The sequence below is a fragment of the Lagopus leucura genome, unplaced genomic scaffold (genome assembly GCF_019238085.1).
Source record: "Lagopus leucura isolate 7727_CA_CO unplaced genomic scaffold, USGS_WTPT01 Super-Scaffold_702, whole genome shotgun sequence".
Lineage (NCBI taxonomy): Eukaryota > Metazoa > Chordata > Aves > Galliformes > Phasianidae > Lagopus > Lagopus leucura.
In genome coordinates, this window is record NW_024962254.1 from 10228541 (window position 1) to 10248466 (window position 19926).

The 19926-nt window shown below is 35.8% G+C and overlaps 1 protein-coding gene across 1 annotated transcript in view; it reads left to right on the forward strand.

The window, feature by feature from the left end:
- The first annotated feature begins 9401 nt into the window (after positions 1-9401).
- The window catches only part of CNTN5 (contactin 5), a 277046-nt gene continuing 266521 nt past the window's right edge, over positions 9402-19926 (forward strand). Inside the window, exons 1-2 of the mRNA XM_042862457.1 lie at positions 9402-9413; positions 11538-11715. Of these exons, the coding sequence (XP_042718391.1) occupies positions 9402-9413; positions 11538-11715 (190 nt within the window). The remainder of the gene's footprint in view (positions 9414-11537; positions 11716-19926) is intronic.

Genomic DNA, 19926 nt, shown 5'->3' on the forward strand with positions numbered 1-19926 from the left:
CAAAATATTGGTAAACTATCAAAAGATACAGACTGAACTACTGTGTTATATGCATCGGTTTCCTAATTTCTAAAGCCAAACTGATTTTATAACAATATATTTTGCCTACCATTCTAAGGTCTTGATTTGCCTTCTAGATTGCAGGTGCAGGTTACTTATCTTCTAACATCAGCTCCTTCTTTGCATTTGTTAATGATTTGCATGTCCTCTAGATGATAGAATAGATACACCTGCATGCTGGAGGGCTGCATTATATCATTACTTAGGCTTGTGTCAGGCTACTTTGTACCCCAGCACAGCATTTGATGGTAAGCACTTTGTTCTTTGCTTGCTTCTTTACTTCTGCCTGAGTTATTTTTCCTCTTTCAGCAAAATAGCTTCCCTGAAAGGCAGTAGTTGTGTGTGGTTTGCTGGGTTACCATTAAGCAGGACAGCAGTCAGAAGTGTCATTAAAAAAATTGAGCTGTTTTTTTTGTTTGTTTGTTTGTTTGCTTTTTATTTTTATTTTTTATTATTATTTTTTTAATGCAATAATAGATACTTTTTCAGGAAATGTACTTACCTTGGGGTCTTAAGTTCATTCACAAACACTGGTGTTTTCATGTTCTTTCCAATAGACCCATCAGTGACTCCACTCAAATGGTTTTAGTAACCTTCCTAGATCTACATCCTGGAGTATGTCTCTGACTTACCAAAGTTACTTATCAACCTACACACTAGCACTATAAACAGGAGAACAGAGTTGATTCTAAGTCTGGAATGTACTATTTAACTTAATGAGGACATACGAATTCAACACTGATGATTTAACTTGAATGTAGCTGCTACTTAAGCTGTTACAAAGTATTACTATGCAGAACAAAATGCCTGCACAATGCATATATAATACAGAAGAGCATTAATTTGGCTAGAATGTCTGCAATTCTAGAAGTTCTTGTTGAAAAGAAAGATTGCAATTTATTTAAAGAGAAAACTTTTTTGCAAAGGAAAAATTCATAACCAATAAATCTTTAGGTTGCTAGTTCATCCAGAATATTATTTTTAAGTTGTAAACATAAAGCATGATTTATTGCTTATAACTCATGCATAAAACATAGTGAACTGAATTGAAAAATTATTCCACTGTATTTTCAATGGAATTAAGTTTTTTTGTTTTTTAAAAACAAAAGAATTAAATGTTTCTATTATGTTTCTTTAGTCACCAGATAGAGGTTGATTAGATAGTGTAATTGCTCAGGTATATTTTTCTTCTTTGCAATGTGCATATATACAGTGAGTGCATACATTAACAGAGAAAGCTAAATAAGTTAAACCAAGGCATAAACCTTCAACAGCAAATTATAAAATACTTACCTTTATTGCAAAGTATTTTAATATCTGTTTGAAAAATACTGTTTGTTTTCAAAAATGTTATTTAAAAAAAAAAAAAAAAAGCACAATTCTGTGCTATCTCACCCCTGGTTTAGAAAGCCTATGATGATGTCATTGACATCCATGTATGCTGTAGAAAGATAAATCAATGACATGCAGTGCAAAACTAACTACCCTGGCAGAACTTACAAAATGTAACATGGAAGATGTATGTCTTAATTACTTGATTCACATACAAGAATTTTCAGCTGCCAACAGGCTGTGTTCAGTGTAAAATACAAATCAAAGAGGACTTAAAATGACTGACCTGAGCACCGCTGTACAGTGAACTTGTACCCAGAACTGAGTGCACAGATTTCCAAAGGAATTCTGATTTCTCTTAAGAAATAGAAGGTGTGATATCTTCTGGTGTTTCTCCCTGTGATTTCTGAAAATGTTAAACTGTTAGTTCATGGTGTTATGCTTAAGTTCAACAGGTAACAAAGCACCACACAGTCCTTCACTCAAATCTTTACAACCCCCACGTGGGATGTGGGAGTGAACTGAGAAACAAAACAACAATGTAGAACACATGAGCTGACATAAAAACCGTTTACTAAGACTATTATTTACTAAGAACTACTGACAAAATTCAACTTTGTTCATGAAAGCATTGTATTTTTCTTCCTGGTTTGTAAGGCTATCCAACTACTTCATAGGATCAGTAAACAACTTCAAAAACCTTTCCAAATCCATAGAACTAATATTTTTTCATAAATTTATAATTGTACATAGCACAGCTTGTTCAAACAGAAATACAACGGTTATCTAATACTCACATAAATTTCACAGTTGGAAGTGATGGCTTTTCTTGGGTATCTTTGTTTCTTTTAACTTATTTTGATGTCTGCAGGATTTATAATTTGGCTTTTAAAGCTGGTTTAGCTTTTTTTTAATAGTCTAAAATTAGATCAAAGCAAGAAGATTTGTTTGTCATACTAAAACTTCATATGTAGGATTTACATGAATTACCCGAGTGCATATTACAGCTACTTAAAATGTTCTCCAGGGTTTCAAGCATTAATTCTTAAGTGTGGCAGAGATTCAGAAAATATTTTATACGTCTGAATTTCCCTGAAATGCACTCGCTCATTTCTGTTTTATGGCTTTCTCTTTATAGATGTGAAGTGAGTGACACAAATACAATTTCATTTGTTCATGTATAACCTCAACAAGCCCTCAACCCTCAAATACATGGTTCATTTTTATTCAGTGTTGTTTCAAATAACTGGGAAGGGAAAGAGCTACTGTTATGAATACTATGTAAGGTAATTGTTGCAATTGTCAGAAACAAGCAGTTTTCTCGTATTTGATGGCATATCTCCTTAATTCTTGTCTACTTGCTCTACCTCAAAAAATGCTGTAAGTCTGGTTTTATAACCACATTTCTTCCTAAATCCTGGTTATTTGTGGAACATATGCTGATTATACCACACAGACAAGATGCTTTTACTAAACCTGTGGCCTTTCTGAATGCCAAGTATGTAGTAGAGTATAAAAAAGGTTTTTCTAATAATTTTGTCTTATGATCGTCATAAAAAAGCATGTAGCTTTGTGGTAATTTATGATAGCGCATCTGCTGAGCTACAGGATCTTGGAAAATCTATCCTGAGAATGGTGTCCTAAACTAAAATTATTATGCATTCATTAAGTTGCAATAAATAGAAGAGCTAATGCATTAAAGTTAATAGGGCTGCTGGAGATATTTACAGTGAATAACAGTATGAGTAGCTCTCAGAGAGATATGAATCTCACTGGGAAATCCATTTCAGTATAAAGCCTCTAAAAATTGGGTAGTGAGAATGCAATAGATTGGTGCTCATGGCATGCTACTCAAAAAAATCTGTCACTTCACAATGAACTCATTCTGGGTAAATTCATTACTGCTTATTGAAATAGCCTTATATACTATAGTATATAATCACAGTATATGTTCTTATTCTTTGGATAGTGATATTTCTGTGACTTTTAGTAAAGCTGACTAAATACAGCATGTCTAATTAAAAAAATATGGTTTGATATGGGAATAGTTGGACAAATAAGGTTTAAAGATATTCATATTTTGGTAATAAGGCTTCAGACTATATTTTCTATAAGAAATTAATTGAATATAGTAATAAAAACAAACTCAAAAGTCATGTGTCATCAAAATAATACATACTTTTAAGATTCTTCTTCAAATATAGTTTTGAAAGAGCATTCTAGATTCACTTGCTCATCCATCTAAATTACAATTAATTAATGGCACCAAGTTTTGCAGAAAGTGTTCACTAATGACATACACTTGAATTAATACTTGCACAGGTACCTTCTTTGGCTAGCAAATTCTCTGCATGAAGAAATCTCTGCTCACAAGACATATTTTGATTTTAGATGCGTTCATTATTCTGTATTTTTCTATAGGTATTGTCCACATTTCCATTGCTGTTTCAGTGCAAAGCAATGCTTGATAATTGAAGGATCTACTTTTCCCCCATTTTCCACTATTAACATTGATAGTATGCACTGTACTTTACGGTACTATACATTTCCTAGACAATGTCCAGACAAACTCAGAGTTGAGGATTTAATGCAAGTATTCTCTTATTTAAGGTTGAGGATGGCAGAGTAATGTATGTAAAAGCTATTGGAATGATCTAGTGTACTGGCATAACAGAGAAGAGCATTGCTAAGGAGGAAGTTGATATCTAAGGAAAATAAAGTTCAAAATAACCATAAGAAAGACAAATACCTTGCAGATACTGGACAAGACTGTATACTAGATAAAATGAATACAGTTGTGTTCTCCAGCTATATTCATGCTCCAGGGCTTGCCCAAAGAATCAAACATCTCTGTGAAGAATCTTCTTTCTGTCAATGTACCTATGTAATGTACAATTGCATTACAAAACCCTCTGCAAGATATCACACAATTTAGACTTTGAATATCAGGTAGCACTGAATTAGTCTTTTTTTTTTAATACTACTTTCTGAAAGCAAAGATAATTTTAAAAATGTCATAAAGCAACACTAACAAAAGGTTGTTTTTGCTTTTGTTTTTTTTTAAAGCAGTTTGAGTTTTTTCACAGTTTGGGCTCTGCATTTTCAATTGGCCGTTCTGTTTGCAGTCTCGCTGTTCCTCAAAATAACGTTCACATGCAGATATTGGGACTGCAGATTTGGAAATAGAGAAATGAAGCAGTGAGTCAATAGTTTAGCTTATAGCCAATGAAACTGCTTTATTGTAGAAGAGTTCATGTGGAATAGGACTCAGTTATCACTTAGGACAAAAATCACCATGTAGAAGAAACCAAAATACTAGAAATTGTGTAAGATTGCTTAACTTGAACCATCAGCTATTGTCAGGTTGAAGACAACTGCATGGATGTGCACTAGTCAAGACCAAAGTGTCCAGAGAATATACCTAAATAAATTATGAGGTCTGGAGTATCTGTAGTCCAAATCACTTGAAATATCCAGTGCTTTATCTTTTTTGGAAAAAAAAAAAAAAAAAAACTGAATTCAAACTGTTGGTTTACCCTGTGGAGATGTATTTTTCTCATATCTCCAAGCAGTTAAACTGTGAATGCTAGCCTAGAACTTACGGGAAATGGAAATGTGAGATGAAGGAGCTGGCTGAGTTCAAAGACCTACATATTTGGTGTACAGTGTCCCCAGTACAAAGAGTGGCAAATCAAATGAGTCTCTGACTTATTTTTTAAAATTCTACATTGTTAAGCTATACAATTGACTTGATTGCTCCAGGATCTTTTCTTGGCAGTAAAAGGAGGCATTTTTAGGGAACCATTCATCTTATTCTTCAAGACAAGACAATTTTTGTTCTAAAAAGGTATCTTTTTTTTTTCACTTACAGTGAAGAGATCTAGTGGAATTAGCCCAAATATGTGATGAATTTGCTATGGCTGACTAAAAAAAAAAAAAAGAGAGAGAGAAGAAGAAGGAAATCTCACCTGGGACTTGAATAATTTCCAAGAACAAAAGCAGTATGGTTCACTGTATGATAAGGGCAACCAGGATCTCTCCACAGCAGTGTGATATGTGACTTAAAAATGGTATTCTTTCATATTACTGATGATCATATGCTCATCCTTGTTCTCTTCATTCTTTTTATTCCTGAAAGGAAAAAGAAGTCACATATATGTGGGAGTGTCAAACATAGGAAACAGATTTATATCAAATTTAAAAAGGAAAACATTACCATCATGAAACCATTTCAGCAGGTTGATGTCAAATGGTACAGCCAAATAATTATCTCCAAATTATCTCATTTATAATCAGCAAGATACCTTTTAACTGGGCTGAGCATTATGCTTTCTTCACATAGAGCTAACGTAGCCTATTTCAAAAGCATATATACTAAAATGAATATTATAATATGAATTGTTCTTTCTAACACATTGGTTGTACATAATGCTCCTCTTTTTGAGGTGTTAGAAACACATCCAGAAAAGGATGTTAGAAATCCCCAAATCTGCCCCCTGAATGAAGGCTTGCGGATATTCTTTCTCATGGTTCCTTGCCACTGTGTATCCCATGAATAAAATTAGCTCAATATGCCAAATCTTTCTGGGTGGTTTTTTTATTTTTTTTTTTCTGGACATTTTGAATGTCATTAATTCCAGTTTAGATGAGCAGTACTCAAGAGAATGAAATTGTTTCACTGCAGCAAGGTCTGCCTCTCTGTTCAGTGGGTCTCAAAACCAAGTAACTGTCAGTGTGCTCAGCTGCAGGTGTGGGAGCTGCAGCTGACCCTGCTGATAGCTGCAGGCCTACAGCACCCTGGTACACTGAGCTGCCAGGTACAGGAAGAAGTTTTTTTACTGTTTGCTTTTGTTTGTTTGTTTCTTTTGTCACAATTTGTTCCCTTTCTAATAAATAATTAGATGCATTTTCATTAAAAAAAAAAAAAAAAAAAAAAAAAAAAAAAAAAAAGGAAGAAAGCACTGGTACTGATAGTGCAGAATAACGAGAACTGGGAGGAGCAATCCTTGAGAGCAGCCATACAGAGAAGGACCTGTGGGTCCTGGTGCATGAAAAATTTAACATGAGCCAACAGTGTATTCTTGCAGCTTGAAAAACAAATGGTATCCTGGGCTCCATCAGAAGAGGGGTGGCCAGCAGGGACTGGGAAGTGATTGTCCCTCTCTATTCTGCCCTCATGAGGTCCCATCTGGAGTACTGTGTCCAGTACTGGGTCCCTCAATATAAGAAAGTCAGAGAGCTGTTGCAGAGGGTCAGGAGAAGGGCCATGAAGATGATCAGGGGGCTGGAGCACCTCCCCTACGAAGACAGACTGAGGGAGCTGGGCTTCTTCAGCCTGGAAAAGAGAAGGCTGTGAGGTGACCTCATTGCAGCCTTTCAGTACCTAAAGGGACCCTAGAAACAGGAGGGGAATCAACTCTTTGAAAGGGTTGATAACTTCAGGACGAGGGGAAATGGTTTTAAGTTGGAGGAGGGAAAATTTAGGTTGGGCATCAGGAGGAAGTTTTTTACCGAGAGGGCAGTGAAGTGCTGGAATAGGCTGCCCAGAGAGGTTGTGGATGCCCCATCCCTGCAGGTGCTCAAGGCCAGATTGGATGGGGCTCTGGGCAGCCTGGTCTTGAATTAGATATTGAGGCTGGAGGCCCTGCCTACAGAAGGGGGGTTGGATCTTGATGATCCTTAAGTTCCCCTCCAAGACATTCTATGAGAGTTTTGATTAATGGAAATAAAGATAATAATAATCATATCAGTACCCAGCAAGAAATCAAATTCCAGTGAATTTATCTTAATATTTTGCTTTCACTTTTAAACTTATCTTTTATATTTATATTATCTTTTATATTGTACTAGCCAAAGAGCAAATATTTTATATACAGTAACTTTGATTTCTCTGTCCTTTGTAGATTTGTTTCACAAAATTAATATGGGGATATGAGTTAAATATGTTTTATCATTTCATTTCTAAGTCTCCTGTGTTCTATCAGTTGTATGCAGAACATTCTTATTAATTGATTGCTAATCTATTATTCTTTCTGTGTTGTTTTTATTTAATCCAAAACTTCACTGAACCAATATAGGTTTTCTTCATTCATCTTTAAATTTTCACTAGTATGTAACACAGAACTTCTGTTCTTCTCTTATTATTTAGTTCTGTAAGATGACCTGAAGCAAGTATTATAAATTCATTGAATCCTCAGGAGCCTTGCCTATTTCAAATGAACTACGTGCAGTACCACAATTTTCTATACCTTGTTACTTTTATTTCAAATTCTTACCTCGCTTTTGTCCTGATGCAGAAACTTTCAACGTTTCTATAGTTTCAGGGAAATTTCACCCAATTTCACTTGAAGATGAGGTAGTAGCAGTTTCGGAAGAAGCTGCCTGAATGCATATGTGCAGGTGTCATAAATACATAGAAAAAAACAGAAATTGAGAATCTAAATATGACAACATTACAAGCTTAACTTCTGACTTAATTGACATGATGGAGAGTTGTGATAATTTTCATGGCAGCAATAGTGCTAGATTACCTTTTTGCTATTGTTTCAATTGAGACATGTAGAGAGCAAAGAAGAAATAAAGAAAAAATCATAGTCTGTAAGTCAGCAGACAGGAAAAGCAGCAACAAATTTCTCTGTAAAATCTTAGATATTTCATTATTTATTTTTCATTAAATTGAAAAAGGAGAAGTTTCAGGAGATGGCAAGTAACGCTAGTGATAAGAAAATATTAGAGAAAGAAATACAGTTAAAAACAGATTAGAATGAATCTTTTACTCATCCCTGCCCCATCCTTGGAGGCACTGCCCCATCCTGTAGGTATTCAAGGCCAGGCTGGATGTGGTTCTGGGCAGCCTGGTCTGGTGGTTGGCAACCCTGCACATAGAAGGGGGGTTGAAATCATCGTTTCAACCAGATGATCACTGTGGTCCTTTTCAACCCAGGCCATTCTATGATTCTCATCCATAGGCATTTATCTACTGTACGTAAGGAAGGAGACAGTTGTAATGCAAAATGGAAACAATAATGCTCTTTGTTAGATGGGAAGTAAATCTTCTCTTCCAGTGTATGAGTTTTCTCTGGAGTATTGTGCTCAGCTGAAGAGAGATCAGAAAAGCATAACAGCGTAAACAAACAAATAAACAAGCATATGAAGTATGGTAGAAAGATTAATTCTATAGAAAATAAAATAATAAAGCAAGAGAAGAATAAACCAGTTGGGCTTGGCAGTTTTATTTCTTAAGTAAATAAAAGGTAATTACAAAGAAGAAATAAAATAAATTGTCCGCTGAGAACAACATAAACAAATCAAAAGATAAAATTGCAACAGAAGAGATACAGAATAATCATTATGGAAAACTTCAATTTATGATGTTTAAATGTCCACATGAAAATTGTTGTAGGACACTGTGATATATTCATCACTGCTTTCAAATACTGTCAGAATTGTTTAGATGCAGCTGATATTGCAGCAAGGGTGAGAATGGGCCATAGAGGCCCCTTCTAGCCTTTTATTTCTTTCTGATTTTCCTATTGTCTTCTTTTGAAGTAACTTCATTTGTTGTTGACAATGTAAAGAAAAGTGTACAAAATAACTGTACCTGTATTATATAAAGAAGTACGTGCCAACAAACCCATAGTACAGAAATTATACTATATAGAGTTAATATTAATTCATGTTATGTAATGTGGTGATGAAGAAGAAAAAGAAACAACAAGATATCTACATCAGTGGAAGTTATGAGTGAACATGTTATTGTTATTATAGATGCCAACACTCACAGAAGTCTAGCCCTAACTAGTTTGGCAGTAATTCTTGTCATAGCTGTAACAAGTAACATCCGAAGAGGAAACTATTTTATAGTCTTAGTGTAACTATTGTTAAAAAAGGTGGAAGACTCAGGAGTATTTTGGAAAAAAAATAAAAATAAAAATTAAAAATTAATGAAACCACTCCAAATGTTGCATGACATTAAATAGTATTTGACGTGGGTTTACTGTTTTAACAGTATGTGGACACGGGTATGTATTTTAAAAGAAAGAAAAAAAGAAAAAAAGAAAGAAAGAAGTACTAAATAGAAAGCACGTTATTCTTCTGTTAATAGGAATGAAATAACAGTTCTACGTGTTTTGTTTGTTTTTATAAAAACCATGACTCTAGTGAAATGCTGAAGAGGAAAGCAATTATGTGGTTTCTCAAACACTGAAAGTATTTAATTCTTGAGTCCAAAGTCAAAATCTGAGTTAAAAGAATAGTTCAAATAGATGATATTTTTCACCCTTTCTAAATTTAAGAGGAATTAACTAGATTCTCTTTAGTGCTGCTTTTAAGTATACCTTAAAAATCAAACACCATGCAGAAGAAGAAACCTTAGTTCAAGATCATGCCAGTCAAAACACATTCACTCTTGCAATAAAACAAGGCAAATGAGACTTGTTTTTTATTAATCTTCCCTTTTCATTATTAATAGAATGAATAATCTCTTTCTTTTCCAATTTCACATTATGTTGTTGAGAAAACAGAGCCATTATATTTAATACATGTTGTAATTTATCTTCATCTTTAAGCATTTGGCTCTATGAAGTAAAGAGTAATTACAGATAAGAGAAAGCATAACCTAAAAGTAATTGCATTGTGTATGAACTCTGCCTATCTTGTTTATTGTTATCCTCAATACTATGAAGAATAAAGGAAGCATTGTTTTCTTCAAGGAATATTAAGTTGTGAAGAATTAACTTCATTTTAAATTGCCTTCTTTCTTTCCAGTGTGCCTTAGCCAAAAGTTAACATAAATCTGTTCTTGCATATGTTTTTGTAAACATACACTTATGTATAATAATACATAGTTCAAAAGATATTTTTCCTATCATTAAAAGTCAACTCCATCTTAAAAAAAAAAAAAAAAAAAAAGTCTGAACATCTATACCACTTTATAAAGGAATGACTTGCAGAAAAGTTTTGACCAAGAGATGAGAGAAATAATCCAAAATTTTTTATTTACCTCTGTTTCATTATTCTTTTTCAATTATTTTAAGCAAGGTTCTTATGTCTGCAGTGTCAAAAACTATAACTCAAGAGGCATCCCCATCATATTCCCACCTTATTTTATGGGCAATATTTCACCTTCATTAATCAAATAACACAGTGGCTGTGCTTGCATAGACTATTTTGATATTTCTGATGTTTCTTTAGACTACTGTCTGTCTTTGTGGAAAAGAAGACTCTAATTTAGGCTATTCTAAATTTGTAATATATTTCATAGACTACACATTTTATTACATATTATTATTTTTTTGTTAAAATTAATTTGTAGTAGAACCTCTTTCTTTTATAGCAAATAACTACATAATTTGAATTGTTTGACTGAAAATATAAAAATCTGAGAATAGTATAATAAAGTTCTACAGATTTCCTAGAAATATATATTAAATATGAATGGAAGTGAAAGATATCTCATTTAGCCTTGCAGATCTAAAGTCTATGTTAACAACAGTCAGATTTTTGAATAATGCTGTGGACTGCTTCTGAACCATAAAAGCTCTTTCCCAGACTGGCATGGTGGTGATATTTTACTTACTCCTCACATAAAATTTGCAAACTTTCTAATTTTTTTCAAATGAGACACAAAATTTTCACTGAAGGTAAAAAGCATTTTAAATGTCAGAATATGACTTGCTGAACTCTTCAAAATGTCCAGTGTCCACTTGTTGCTTCTTTTGTAGTGTTTCCTTGAGACACGTACATACTTACACAAATGATTTTTCTTATCCAGAAAATTATTTAATGAAGTAGAATTATAGGCTAATGTTCATGCTACTAAGAGTTGAGTACTTTTATATAAAATGTCTTACATTTACTGATAATTTATATGAATAATGTAAGTTAAACAAAAATAAAGATAAGTCAAAGTAAACAAATGAAGTACAGTTTGGACTGTCTTATTCTGGCATTTCTCATTGTTCAGTTTGTTGTCATCTTCAGTACAATAGATTGAGTAATCTGCACCAGGCTCACTATGATTAAGAGAATTAACAAAACTATCATTTAGATGGCTCCAGATGCTAGTAAATTTGCAGCTGGGAGCTCTTATAGGCAAAACTGGGGGCATAAAATAAAAGTTTACACTTTTACATGAATAATTGTAGGTGCTGTCTTCACAACTTTCATCCTTTGAAGTTATTACCAAATCTCAGAACGAATTTTATCCCAAAGAACTTTCTAATTTCTCATTTAAAGGAGAAGATAAAACAATAGTATCTGAACACCCTCTGGTACTTCTGTCAGCTGCTAATGAGTTCACAGACTCGGGCAAGGAGAGAATAGGTAAATTATACAAGTTAAGGGTAGCTAGCAAAGAAAAGTATTTAGTGGTTTCTGCAAGTTTGGTCCTGTACTTGTTATTTCTTGTATTATAAACTGGTGTTTTCAATAATGTGATGAGTTGGAAGAGGAAGTATATACTCATTATGGAAAAATAATGATATTGAATTAAAATTACTTAATTTTACTGCCATTCTTAAGTAATCTAACCCTCTGAATTGGTACTTCATGTAGTTCATCATATTTCATCTTAAAGCAGTTTCAAACTCTAGAGTAAACATAAGATTTCCATTTAAAAAACAGTAGTCTCCTGAATTAATATTGCTCCATTTAAACAAAAAGTAAGTATTGTAACACCAATTTTAAGTATTTATGATGACAGACATTTAAAAACCCATTTATTGTATGTTTTTTTTCCTCTTTCTGAACTACATGGAATTTTTTGTTGTTGGCAGTTCGTTTTTTCTGTTTGCAAAATGTCTGGTATTTTACTTTGATGATCTGTTCATCAGGCCCACTGACTTAAATAGTTTCTATTCTGACTCTGCTGTCACAGTAGAGTTTGTGATTTATCTGTTTTTATATCCATAAAGAAACAGTCCTAACTAAGTGATCTCTTGCATAATCAGACTGGCTTGGAGTTCACTAAATGCAATCTTGCACTGTGTATTTCAATTAATCTTGCAGACTGTGGCTAATCACATCCCCACCAGGCAGACTTACATATCTCACCAAGCTGGATTATTAAAATCCATATTTCACGTTAACAGCCATGTGTGTGAGATTAGTTTCTAAGTAGTAATGCACCTGCCATAAATACCTCATATCTAGTATCTTCTGAAATACTGCTGCTGTCAAAGATGAAAAAGCATGATGTGCATTTAAAATTAGTTTACATTTCTTTTTTATGGGCAAGTGATCTTTCTTCAGTCCTTTTCTTTGTTCTGTTATACCTAAAAAACTAGAGAGTGCAGAGCTTGGTAAATAATGTATTCTGATGAGATTGATAGAATAATATAATTCTATTAACTTCATTAATTTTTTATCATTCCAAGTGAAAGTTGAAGTGAGAAAACATACATTAATTTAGGTTTGTACCACTAGTTGTACATTAAAAGCTGAATTCTATTCAACTGTGAAACTTTCCAAATCTGAGTAACTCCAGTAACATCAGTTGGCCTAGAAGTTGTCTTAGTACTGCTTTTTTACTAATTATACTCTAGTATGAAACACTTTTAATCTGATCAGTAGACCATTAGCAGGAGATCCAGACATTGAATCTTAGAATTTCACATCTCTTGCGCCTGTAAAATTGACTGATGCTATGTTTTGTGTCCCATAATTTTAAAAGGAAAATTTTCCATTTTACTCCCTGTGACTCACAAAATAGTTGCAGCACTGATGCTTTGGATCTGTAGGAAGGCCAAGCAGACTTTTTCTCATTACATCATTTCATGTCCGTGGTTTAATGGATCATCGGAAGAGTTAAGAGTACAGATAAGCAAATATGCTTTGCACAAAATTGCTAAATGTGATGATGCTTTACATAAAGGAATAGATTAGAATGTTTATTATTATTTTCCTAATGGACGCCTCCTTAACATTATGCATCATTCCCATGGGAGTTGGTTGAGCTCTATTTGCATTCAAACAAGAAATGCTCATCTCACCATCATTTGGCACAGGCATCGCCGCCCACTGCTCGAATAAATGGGCAAATCCCCTGCTCCTTCACAGCCTTCCAGGCTTTCTGCAGGGTGAATGCCTAAAAAAACTCAAATGGGTGCTTACAGGTTCTTGACAGATCTAGTGCTTTTCTGGTGATATACAGCCCAATAGCTCAACCCTTTCTGAGGAAAAACTGTGATTTAAAACAGCTATATTACAGTAGCATCTTCATTGACCTTTTATCACCTTTCACGTGTGCTCCTTGGGGTTTTGATGTTTGAGGGAAGTAAAGAGGGAGTGGAGAAGGAGACAGATCTTCCAAGAATAATCTGGACTGTTGTTAAGGAACACACAGTAAATTCAAATTTTAACATTAAAAAAAAAGCTGCAAAGTTAGATTCGTTAGATTCTTCAAATTGTTATATTTGATGTGCAATTTTCTTTTAAAAACATCTTGTTCTGAACAAAATAGATATGGAGGATGAAATATGTAAATGAAACATTCCTGCTTACTGGGCTTCCAATTGCTCTTCAAGTGTTTCAGTTTCTCAATAATTATATCAAAGCAAAATACATAGAACAAAATTAATAAAATTAAGTAAATTTTAAAGTTATAGGGATAAATATGGTTTTATTGTATGAAAGCAGCCAAATAACAGCATGTTTAAAGATTCTATGCCTTGATATATTCAGAGACACATTTTCAAGGATATAAAGTTATGGGTTTCTTTGCTGGGAACTGAGATTTTCTTATATGTTGCATGTCCTCTAACAGAAGAAGAACCGGGATCACACTAGATTCAATCAGAAAAAAAAAAAAAAAGCAACAACAAAAAAAAACCAAAACAGGTGATTATGGCATATATTGCAAATGTGACTGATCAGATGTTTAGATAACATTTCATGTTTGTTCCCCAGTACACTGAATTTTATGTAATAGTAGTGATCCATTTTAAAATACTTTTAAACACTGCTCTATTTTTACCATACAAGTCCATAATAGACCGAAAGAGCTGTTTGGATTTAATGTTGCTTATCTTGGGCAGATTTCATGAAAGATACCCCATTATCAGTCTCAAATTGCTGCTAATGTTTCAAAGTATATCAAGTAAAGAAGTGTAATTCATCAAGACACATCAGTCACCATACAGGAACGTAACTGCTGAACACCCTCCAGGAATGCACAAAGAAGAATAAGAAATATACTGGAAGTCCTGAAGTCAAATGCTTTACCTAAGAAGTACATTAATTCCCTAGAGAAGTAATGCCTTAAGAGTTTAATTTCCCTTAGACAAATAAACAAGAAAAACAAAAAGCATCCAAACCTACACGTGTACTGACATCAAATACAAAAGAGCAACCTGGAAAGGCTTGAGAGATGTGTTAATGCCAACCTCATAAAGTTCAACAAGACCAAGTGAAAGGTCCTGCACATAGATTGAGGCAATCCCAAGCACAGAAACAAGTTGGGTGGAGAATGGTTTGAGAGCAGCCCTGAGAAAAATTGGTGGCATTGGTTGATGAAAGGCTCAACATGAGCTGGCAATGTGCATTTGCAGTCCAGAAGGCATACCACAGATTCAAGAGAAGTGTGACCAGCAGGTCAAAGGAGGTGATTTTGCCCCTCTACTCTGCTCTCATAAAACTCCACCTGGAGTATTGTGTCCAGTTCTGGAGTACCTAAATCAAGAAGGACTTGGAGCTGTTGGAGCAGGCCTGGAGGAGGGCTACAAAGCTGATAAGAGGGCTGAAGCACCACCCGTGTAAGGACAGGCTGAGAGAACTGGGGCTCTTCAACCTAGAGAATGATCCAGGAGGACCTTCCAGTACCTGAAGAGGGTCTACAAGAATGCTGGGGAGGGACATTTTATTAGGGCATGTAGCAATAGGACAAGGGGAAATGGCTTTAAACTAGAAAAGAGTAGCTTTAGACTAGATATTAGGAAGAAATTCTTTACTGTGATGGTGGTAAGACAATGGAACTGGTTCCCCAGCAAGGTTGTGGATGCTTTCTCTCTGGAAGCATTCAAGGCCAAGCTGGATGGGGCTTTGAGCAACCTGGTCTTGTGAGAGATGTCCCTTCCTGTAGCAGTGGAGTTGAAACTAGATGATCGTAAAGGTCCCTTCCAACCCAAACCATTCTATGATTCTGATTTTGCAAACTCAGAGTAACTCTTACAAGGTATGTATTGGTTCAAATTCAGCAGAATTAGTCAGCAGAAAAGGACAAAAACATAGCATAATGGAATCATTTGAGTGGAAAAATCACGTGGTCTAACCATCCTGCTTTGAACAGGGATATTTAAAGATAGATCAGTTTCCTCAGAGCCCCATCTAGTCTGACCTTGAATGTCTCCAGGGAGAGGACTTCCACAACCTTTCTGGCCAACATGTGCCTGTGCCACAACACCATTATTGTAAACTATTTTTTTTTTCTTCTATTCAGCCTTCTATCCCTTCTTTAAAGCATTTCCCCTTGTCCTTTCCAAAGAGACACCACTAGGTAATCTGTCACCTTCTTCCTCATAGTACCCCTTTATATACTGAATACCTGCTATTAGATCTGCCCAGAGTCTTCTCCAGGCCTTGTAGGAGAGGTGTTCCATCCCTTGGATCATTTTTGTGGCCCTTCTCTGGATGTACTCCAACAGGTCTATGTCTCTCCGTACTGAGGACTCCACATCTGGATGCAGTATGCAGTACTTTGGGTGAGGCCTCACCAGCGCAGAGTAGAGGGGCAAGATCAATGTCCTGGTCATTCTGCTTTTGATACAGCCTGGGATACTGTTGGCTTTCTGAGCTGTGAGGGCACATTGCTTGTTCACGTCCAGCTTGCCATCCACCATTACTCTCAGGTCTTTTTCATCAGGGCTGCTCTCAATCCTTTCATTTCCCAATTTGTATTGGTAATGGGGGTTGCCACAACCAAGGTACTAGACCTTGCACTTGGAGTTGTTCATGAGGTTCACCTGGACCCACTGCTCAAGACCGTATAAGTTTCTCTGGATGACATCCTGTCCATCATGTGTGTTGATTTCACCACACGTGATGGTGTAATCCACAGATTTGCTGAGGGTGCACTCTATCTCACTTTTCAAATCACCGATGAAGATGTTAAAGAATGATGTCCCGTTACTGACCCCTGAGGGACACCACTTGTCACTGCTCTCCATCCAGGCATTGAGTTATCAACCACCACTTTCCGGGTACGATCTCATAGCCATTTCCTCATCCTTTGAACAGTGCACTCATCACATCCATATCTTTCCAATTTGAGAAAAAGGATTTTATGGAGGATCATGTCAAAAGCCTTACTTAACTCCAGATAGATGACTTCAGTGACTCTTCCCTTTGATCATTCCCATTGATCATCATATGTTACATCATCATAGAAGGCCACTAGGTTGGTAAAGCTGGACTTGCCCCTGGTGAAGCTATGCTGGTTTTCCCATGTCACCTTCCTCTCTTCCATGTGTCTTAGCATAGCTTCTGGAAGGATCTATCCCATGATTTTCCCTGGCACAGAGGTAAAGCTAATGTCTGTACTTTCCGGAGTTGTCCTTTTTATCATTCTTAAAAATGAGTGAGATGTTGCCTTTTTTTCAGTCACCAGGGTCTTAACATTGACTGCCATGACCATCAAATATGGCTTGATGACTACATCAGCCAATTTCCTTAGAACTCTGGGACACATCTTATCAGGACCCATAGACTTGTGGATGTGTAGGTTCCTCAGGAGGTCACTAACCTCATCTTATTGGGAGGGGCATTACTCCCCCAGCCTGACCAACCTAAATGAGGGCTTTTTAAGGAGCAGTCATCAGTGAAGACTGAGGCAAAAAAAGTTATCGAGTAGCTCAGCCTTTTCCTTCTCTGTCATTACCAACTTGCCTGTATTCCTCACTAGAGGAAGGATCCACCTTCTTGGACTTTCCTTTTCTGGTTGATGTACCGGAGGCTGTAGAAAGGCACTAGAAGCCTTTCTTGTTCTTCTTTGCAGTATTTGTCAAGACCAGTTCCAGCTGGGTCTTGGCCTTCCTGACCCCATCCCTACACATCCCAGCAGCATCCCTATACTCTTCCCAGCTCACCTGTCCCTGCTTCCACTGCTCATGCATTTTCTTCTTGCTCTCCAGTTTGACCAGCAGATCCCATTTCAGCCACGCTGGTCTCTTGCCTTCCTTTCCTGACTTCTACAGCAAGGGTTGCAGAGCTTTTGTGCCGTAAAGAGAGCTCCTTAGAGGTCTGCAAGCTATGATCCACTCCCTTGTCTCTGAGGACAGATTCCCAGGGGGTATTGTTGACTAACTCCCTGAAGAGATGGAAGTTGGCTTTCCTAAAATTTAGCATCCTAATTTTATTCTTTGACATTCTAATATGCCTCAGGAGTATGAACTCCACCATTGCATGATCACTACAGTTCAGACAGCCTCCAATCCTGAAATCACCAATCAATTCACTTGTGTTGGTGATCAGTAGGTTCAGTATTGCATCCCTCCATAATATAATGCCTCACAAACAGCATCAGAGCAAACCAGCTGCCAAATGTAATGGTTGCTACGCAAGGCCTTCAAGTTCTCTCTGTGGTAAGGGAAACCATAACTTAATTATGTTTATGTAAATAACTATCAAATATAGATTTTATGTCTCCCCCAGCCAGTAACACCTTCCCTTTGATAGATAATATATCTATCAAATTACTATTTGATTACTTTGGAGTGTTTGAAAACGAAAATAATCCCTGCTGACTCTAAGGTCTTTAATACATGTTGGATTTCAGATTGAATAGGCGCTGAAGAGCCAACTACTTAGCTACATGTGATATTTGCATAGAGAGTTAAGCTGATATTTTGGCTGAATACATTCATAATCTAAGAATGACTGTTTTTTATGCCAGTATTTAACTGTACATATAGATGATTTTGTTTTCTTCCCTACTACCTTTTGGTTGTTTGCACACTGAGAGCTGACCAGGGAAACTGTTGAATTATAGAATGGCTTGGGTTGAAAGGGAATGCCTAAGGATCACCTAGTTCCAACTCCCTCCCATGGGCAGTGTTGTCATCCACTAAATCTGGCTGCCCATGGCTCCATCCAACCTGGCCTTGAATGCCTCCAGGGATGGGACATCCACAGTATCTCTGGGCCACAGTGAGGTCTGAACAAACCCAGTTCCCTCATCCTTTCTTCGTAGGAGAGTTGTTCCAATCATCTGATGATCCTTGCGGAATCCTCCAGTCCAACTCCAACAGCTTCACATCCTTCTTGTGCTGGGGGTCATGAACCTAGATACAGTGTTGCAGAAGGTGCCTCACAAGGTCAGAGCAGAAGGGGCGATCAAGTTTCCCTCGCTGCTGCAACCCCTCTGATGATGGAGCCCATGATACCTTTGGCCTTCTGGGCTGCAAGCACTCACTGATGGTTCGTGTCAACATTTCATCCACTACAACCCCTTCCATCTGGTTTGACATCATTCTACTTGCAAAGCATGATAAATTATATTATTAGTATCAAATCAGTGTTAACCACTTTTGGAAGCAGGGAAAAAAATAAAGTATTTTAAAGTTTTAAATTTTAAGAGTTTTAATTATTAAAGGATTTTTTAATACTCTGACTGTTTTAATTTGCATGAAAAATGTGAAGACTTTGAGCACTTACTTCAAATTATTGCATTCATTTAAGTCCAATAGCATATAAAGCAGCTTACCCAAAGTAAGCATTCCACAGAAAAAATATAATTCCAAAAGTATACTATTTAATTGTTAAGCAAAAAGAGACATATGTAAGAGGAGATACTGCTGCCTAAATAAAATGTTTGGAATGAAAAGGATAGATTTTTTTTTTTTTTTTTTTTCTTTTTTTTTTTTTTTTTTTTTTTTTCCCCCAGCAGCAAAATGCTTTTATCCATAATATTTTGACCATGCTTTGTAAATAAATTTCAAATAACATTTTCACCTTGATCTTTCAAAGTAGGTTTTGTCTGACTTTTACTGGTGATAGAGAAAAGGGGATTTGGTGTACTAAAGGATTCTGAAGATTTGCAATAAAGCAAACAGAAAAATCTGTGGGTTTAGATCCCCAGACTACCTACAACATTCTAACAAACTAACACTCTCCGCAAAAAAAATAGCCTGCAGAATGTCCATCTTCTGGGAAATTTCAGAGAATAAAGGAGCACTGTATTTTGTTTTTACACTTTTAGTTTCTGTGAAGAACTTTAGTAACTCTTGCTTTCTTTCGTTCACTTGATGAATTCTCAGTTAATTAGTTAGAGATGCTTTGACCAGAAAAACTGAAGAAACAAATGGGGAAAACAGTATGGGCCTCACACCTATACTGTCTTGTAAAGTAGAGGGGTCAGCGTCCAGACTTAATTAGGGAAATTTGAAACTATTAATCATATTCTTGAGTAGCTTGGCTTCCATGGGGATCCATATTTCAACACTAAAATAATTCTTGCCTGAAATTTTTATTAAAGTATGCAGTAGCTTTAATATTAAATACAAGTTCTGTTTTTCCTTACATCACCATGTGTTGAAAGGTAAT